At 39.9% G+C, this 7,304-nt stretch overlaps 1 protein-coding gene across 1 annotated transcript; it reads right to left on the bottom strand.

Moving 5' to 3' along the window:
* Nucleotides 1-243: 243 nt before the first annotated feature.
* rdh8a (retinol dehydrogenase 8a) lies at nt 244-6,884 on the bottom strand. The gene is made up of 6 exons (XM_080904658.1): nt 6,524-6,884; nt 4,136-4,297; nt 2,627-2,806; nt 1,505-1,598; nt 1,222-1,405; nt 244-1,115 (listed from the first exon to the last, which is right to left on the bottom strand). Exons 1-6 carry the CDS (start codon nt 6,627-6,629, stop codon nt 888-890), a joined length of 954 nt encoding a protein of 317 aa, XP_080760784.1. The 5' UTR covers nt 6,630-6,884; the 3' UTR covers nt 244-887.
* Nucleotides 6,885-7,304: the final 420 nt, after the last annotated feature.

Here is a 7,304-nt window from a genome sequence, read left to right as displayed (position 1 = left end):
GCACAATGTCAGGACCCCAGAACTACTTCAGGCAAATGGAATATTTTGTTGAAAACTGTGCTTTTGTGTGAATAATACTGTAAAAATCAGTGCATGTCCCGTGTAATCCACAGGTTCGGAATCAGGGTAAAACAGTGAAATGCCGCCCCCTTGTGGTGTCGACTGAGTCTGTCAGACAGAGAGCTTTCAAAGTCAAAGTGGTCACGTTTTTTGTTATTTGTGTTCTTAAAAAAACATTCAGAGTAAATCAGAATTCACTTTATTTTTTCCATTAATTTGCTTGGTAAAAGTATCTGATCCAGCCCTTTGTAAAACTTGAAAAAACAAACCCAAACCAAAACAAACAAACATTCAGTTTATCAAAGATTAGAAATATGATTCAACAGCAGTTATGACCATGAGAACATTATATTAAGGTGAACATTATAATTTTATGGTTTCTCTCATCATCTTAATTTATTTCTTGTGCTTTGACATCTGTCCATGTGTTTCAATCTTAAGTTCCATCTTTACGTTTTCATTTAACAACATATATATCCAACAACTTACAAAGCAGCTGTTCAGTTCTTGTCATACTACCCAGACTCTGGCATGAGTTCCTCGTCATATTATATATACAATAATCCAATGTGTGTGTTGTTTGTATGTCTGTGTTGTGGTGTATGCATGTTTCTGTGTCAGTACATGAGGTCACCCTATATATAACATTTCTGTGACAAACTTATGCAGCTGTGCATGTTGTCTTGAGAAGCTTATTGTGGCTCTGTCTTTAAACTAAAAGGTGGCTCTTCTCTCCAGGTTACTTGCTCTAGTCTAGTCTGTTCAGGAAACCTCCGTTCAACAAACTGGGAGGTTAAAGTTAAGTGACAGAATTACACACTCCATCTTCAGTTAGGTGAGATGGTGCGTCTACGCAGGCAGCTGCACGTCAAACACTTGAGGATGCTCATGGTGATGTGCATGAGAGGGCCGAAATTGAAGAGTAGATTGTAGAATGTGTTTACAGACAGGCCTCCAGTCTCATCGGCATATTTCAGGGCCACAATGGGTGTGTAGAGGCTGTTGGTCAGATTCCTGAAGCGTGGGTTGTTTGACTCAATAACCTTTTTAGTGCACTGGAAAAGATAAGAAGCAACAGAACATTTTAACGGCTGCACGCAGAACATCAACACAAATTCCTGAACTGGGTTCAGTGTAGGAGTTAGAAACCAATTCTTTTACCTTAGCTATGTCATCTGGTGTTTGGCCCATGGCCTCAAATATATCTATTGATGATGGGAGGTAAACGTCTTTAAAATAACGAACTGTGTCAGCATCCGCACCCGGATACTCCATCTTAGCCACATCCTCCAACATTTTCGTTTCAAATTCAGTGTGCACTGGGCCAGGCTCAATCATGGACAACCTGGGGTAAGTTAGATACAGTGTGATCAGTGGGGATGGTATTTTCAGTAGAAAATAAAGACACATGTGAAGGAAGAATAGCGGAAAGAGGGCAATCTACCTGATATTGAACTTCATCAGTTGCACAGCCAAACTCTCACAGAAGCCCTCCATTGCAAACTTAGAAGCAGTGTAAACATCGTTGAATACCACACCTGATTAAAGAACAACAAGAGGAGATAAAGAAGCTCAATGCACCTCTCCTTCAAAGTACTCAATCAAGAATAGAAATCACTCACTTGATTTACAGATAAAGGACTAGGGTTAAAAAAAAGTAGCAGGCAGGACAACACAAGTGTCAGACATTATGCAAGCTAATTCAGCAGTTTATCAGAAAGCGTCCAACCTGTTTTGCTGGAGGCCACCATTATGCTACTTCAAACAAGTTAAAACAAACACTAAAAATTCTTTGCAAGAACTTGCAGTTTGACTCAAATTACTGTAAGTTGTCAGAGCTTTACTGGAAATGTGAAACAGAGACCAACGAATAATAATATTAATATAATAAGGAATTTTAAAAAATCATTTAAATTACCTAACAGTTTCATCTACGAAATCTACAGATATAACTTCAAACCATAAAGATAAAATTGCTGTTAACTTTCCTTTTGGATAAAACAATGTCAGCTTATACCAAGCTAAAATTTTGGAACACGTGCAGAGTGTTTTGCAAGTCATTAATAATAATAATAATAATAATAATAGATACTTTATTGATCCCCATGGGGAAATTACTTGTTTTTCTCTGCATTTGACCCATTCACTCAGTGAAGCAGTGGGCAGCCCACTAAGCAGGCGCCCGGGGAGCAGTGTGTAGGGACGGTACCTTGCTCAGGGGTACCTCAGGGTAGCCGTTAAGTGGATTCGAACTGCCGACCTTCCGATCATGGGGCGACCACTTTACCTACTGAGCTATCCCTGCCCCCATTATGAGTGATTATGGAGACTGTTGACTGTTTAATCGTCAAAATGTATATTCAATATGTTCTCTTTTGATATGCAGGAATCCAGTAAGCCTTATACCAACCAAAGTTGCCAGATTTAGAACCTACATGTAGCTTAATAGATTACAATAAACGGTCTATTACATGGTTTATTGTAATTTGTCATTCTCAAAATGTTTTTGACGTTCAGTTAGAATAGCACTACAAATTTTCTTATGCATAACTAATTATACTCATACCCTGAAGACCCATGACGCTGCTCATGACGATAATGTGCCCTGAACCCCTCTTCTTCATGTCTGGCATCACTTCTTTGATCATACGAACCACTCCAAAGAAGTTGGTCTCAAATACTTTTTTCATCTCCTCAATGCTGATGCTTTCCACAGGTCCAAGCAAGCCCACACCTGCATTGTTGACTGGCAGGAAACAGACACACAGATAATGCATTGTCCATAAATGCAATGATCAAAAAACAAAAACAAACAGAAATAGAGCGATATTTGACTTTATTACTTCATTAGACCATTTGTTAGTTAGTTGTTGGTTTTATGTCTGTGAAGGTTCTCAGTCATCCAGGTCATCGTAGTCAAAGGAGCTTGTAAAGAAAAGCGTCTGGACTTCTTTAAGTTGCTTGAAGACGTTTCACCTCTCATCCGAGAAGCTTCTTCAGTTCTAAGGTCAAATGGCAGAGAGTCCCAGATTGACCTTAGAACTGAAGAAGCTTCTCGGATGAGAGGTGAAACGTCTTCAAGCAACTTAAAGAAGTCCAGACGCTTTTCTTTACAAGCTCCTTTGATAAAGCTGGTTTTACTTGATACTGCCACCAGATGTCAGTATGTGACAACAACATGAAGGTCTGACGTAACACCAGGCTGAAGAGCCTTTGGGTCTTGAGTAATTAGGCGAAAGGGGATTTAATGCTGGATTTAGACTAAGATGGAGACAGGTTTATAAATAGATACTTTATCCAGGCTAAAGGTTTAAGGACCATAAGTGAAAAGCGTTACGTATTCAGAAGATCTGGTAAAATGGACTTTACTGCACTATAAAATTACTTGATAAATTCTGGATCACACATTGTGAGATTTTAGTTGTGAGGATTACTATTCAGAAAAATAAAGTATTGCAGCTGCACAGTGCTGTAAGCTTAGCTTCAGCTATCTTTCTCTCGGGTTATTAATGTGGTAGCCCATTCAGTTTTGGTCCATAATCTTTCTGACCACTGGAATTTTAAGACTCAGACTCCTCCCTCCACATACTCTAAGTGTCAACTGCGCAGTGCAACTACTGTTTAAAATATTTGTTTAACAAATAATCAAAGCCTTTGTCCTGAACTGTTGTTATAACTTTAGCAATAGCACAGGGCTTTACTTTTTATAAATACATGTATATTATTATCATTCCCACTGCACTTTATGTTCATATTGTAACCATCTGTACATATTATAGTGTTTTTGCATACATCTCTAATTCTTGAGCTGCTGTAAACAGTTGAATTTCCCCAGTGTGTGATTAAATAAAATCTATGTCTATGATATTATAAATAGCATAGACTTTCTATTGAATACGCAAAACTATAAAATGAAGCAGAACGATAGTGTTCCATCATATGTTAAAAAAATAATTCTGTGTATAAACTCTTGTAAAACACATAATAAAAAAACAAACATACACTTATCCAAGGACAGAGAATCGATCATCATGACCTGCTTTTTAAAGAGATATACACTTTGTGTCCCACTCACTCAGAATATCAATATGGCGGTCCTTAACGTTATTGACGCACTGCCTGACGGACTCATCGCTACACACATCTAATGGAAGCAACGTCAAGGTCTTTCCATATACGTCTCCAGCTGCCTCCACCAACTTGTCCTTCTTCTTCAGGTCCCGCATCGTGGCAATGACTGATAGGGAGACACAGAGAACTGTATGGAGATAATGTGGCTTCAGACTTTGCAAAAATAGATATGATAGCGGAAAAGTGTCATGTAACACAACTTGAAGAGGCAAAGAAATGTTTAGGAATGTGAGGAGCACTTAAAATTATCAGTACTGGAATAGTTTATTATTTTAAGATATTAATGCCTTCACACATTTTTCTGACTATCACTGTTGCATTTAATATGAAAGTATTAATGCAATCATTATATTTTTAATGCTGAGGAAGTGACAGAGGACTCAAGTGACGTTACTAAATTAACTTTTTTTCTTGGACAAACACACCAGTGTAAAAACAAACAAGCACCCACACATGCTCAGATAGTGACACTCAGACGTGTGGGTCAGAGTTCCTGGAAAAGACCACGCCTGTTAGTTTACAGGGGACAGAATTGATTTCCTCTGAACTTTACCCGCTGGGGAACATTAACCTACATAAAGCGGAGGAATCTACCATGACCAACAACAATGAATATAAGTGCCGCTGACTTGGCTTCCACAGCTTCTTCCTTTTTGTGTGCTCTGCTTACACTTGGCAGACTGGCGTTATGTAACTGAGAAAACAGAGGCACTGGTGTTGCACAATGGCAATAGGCAGGAATAAACAACCTCTTATTCAAATTTTCACCTAAGTCTACCTGTTGTCATTGGCAGACAAAAGCAAATCCTCACCTTATTCTCATGTGAACAGAGATGAGGTTGGATAAGTAATCAGATTTGGACCACTTTGCTGTGGAGGCTTGGACTGCTGTGCAGTGTTACTGATGCAACATGATGTATAACAATGTCTATCTATCTGTCTGTCTGTGTGTCTGTCATATATGCTCTACGCATAAACAACATCTTATGAAGAGTAATTGGGTCTACTTGAGACCAGGGTGTCCAGGAAGGGTTTCAAGGAAGCAACAGAAAGCTTTGCGTTTTGATTGAGACATGAACAAGAGGTCTATTGTTCTAAATGCTCCTGAAGGAATTACAACTGGGCAGCTTAACTATTCTTGAATGAACCACACTGCAAACACAGGGGTATTTTAAGGCCTTCTCTGAATTTCATCCATGTCACTGCAACTAATTCCTACTTTATGCACAACGCAATATTTAATCTCGGCTGGATTTCCTAAGGAATAGAGCAGATCAATGCAATCGCCAAGATGTGGCCTTATTGAAAGCAGGTCACACTGTTCAAACCAAACGAGTGTTGGGAGGGAGGGAGGTTTTGTTTTCCTCATCTATTTCGCAGTAATAAATCCCATCATATCCCAGTGGCCCCTAACAAGAGACAGAGAAAAAAACAAAACAAAATAAAAAAACAAGGTTTACTGAACCCTGTCCAGTTGTTCATACCATGTTAATAATGACAATTCTAACTGTCCATAACCTGTCAAAGTAAGAAAGGGCTGACTGTAGCTTTATGGCAAATTATACAGTTTAGAGTCATAGCTAAAAACAAAATCTGGTCACAAGGCTCTTGGTACAAACCCCTCTAACATAATTCTGTCTGAGGCTCCACAGATTGACACAGGAGGATTTTTTTATTCAGTTCTAATTCCTCCAGTGACATTAATAATAGCTGGGAAGCAGGAGAGGACCAACAGTGTCAAAGTGTGAAACCTTAACTCCACTGCCTACCAATGAAGACTTCAAACAAGGCCCTTGCTTTAGAGTGAACCCTCGCTTGTACAGGTCTCAAACTTTGTCCCCCTTTCAACACTCGCTCCAGTGAGGGGACTATGGGCACATTAGACACGGCACTAAACCGGAGCAGGCGGTCTACAATTCACTGCAATAAAAGGGGGCTTTGTGCTGGAGAAGTCACTTGAAAGAGAACTGACAAGACCTCTTTTATGAATCCTGCCTGGCAAGCGGCATCCTTGCAGAGCCCTACCCTGGAAACTGCGCTTTCAGATGATAATAGTCGAGTCAAAGGGGCGACTGAATCCCAGTGCTTACAAAGGGATATGGATCCGATATTACAGGGGTTAGCATTTTAATTTAACCCACGCTAGATCACGTATGAGCGTTTAGACGGAGCGTTGCGCATGAAACTTGATCAAACTTTATGCGTAAAGGAAGCTTGCAGCGTGTTGCAGGGAAAAATAAGCACGAAATTGTATTTCAAGCGAACCACAATATTGCAGGCTTGTTACAAACAGGTCCGATCAAACAAACAATGTAGAAGAAAGCGCATTTACCATGGTAACGACTCTTTTCATCTTTGGCCAGGATGACGGCAATTCGTAACCCGATGCCGGAGGAGCAGCCGGTGATCAGCACAACTTTCTGCCCACTGTTCGCCATGATTTGTCCGTATACGCGCAGTGTTTTTCAGGGGTCTTCTGCTCCAGATGGTCCCAGCCGAGGGAGCTACCGATAACCGAACTTTAAAAAACTAAAGCCGATCATGCAGCCACAGCAGCCATGTGAGCGCCTAATTCAGTCACATGTTTCATAAAAATCAGTAAACACCCCCCCCCCCCCCCCCTCAAAAAAAGACGTGATACCGCAAACACCCCTTGCAGTTACTTGATAGGTGCTGACTGCCCTAGAAAAAGTAGCCTAGTTAATTTCCTTAAAAATGTGTGGACGTGCACGCGCGTGCGTGGAGGGGGCAGTGCTTATTTGATTTCTGAGTTGGTGACCCCAGCAACTGTAACAGTAATCATGGAGTTAATCGTCACAATGCTCCAGATAAAACCTTGATCAGGGCTTTTTCAATAAGTTGCCTATCCTATGATTCAACACTGTAATACGTTAATTTAATTAGAATCTACTTAGCATAAACTAAAAATAAGCTAAAGCACACTATTTAAACGGGCTTTTAAAATAACAGGTCCACATATAGCTTCACACACAGACACACGGAGAAATACACACACATATACTCTCCAGCTTTAGGTTATTTATAAAACATTCCAACCTTTGCTGAAATTTAGTTTGAAAGGTATTTACTTAATGCTCTGCGTTCCACTGACA

The sequence above is a fragment of the Rhamphochromis sp. 'chilingali' genome (genome assembly GCF_963969265.1).
Source record: "Rhamphochromis sp. 'chilingali' genome assembly, chromosome: 15".
Taxonomy (NCBI): Eukaryota; Metazoa; Chordata; class Actinopteri; order Cichliformes; family Cichlidae; genus Rhamphochromis; species Rhamphochromis sp. 'chilingali'.
This window is presented reverse-complemented; position numbering and strand designations above follow the sequence as displayed.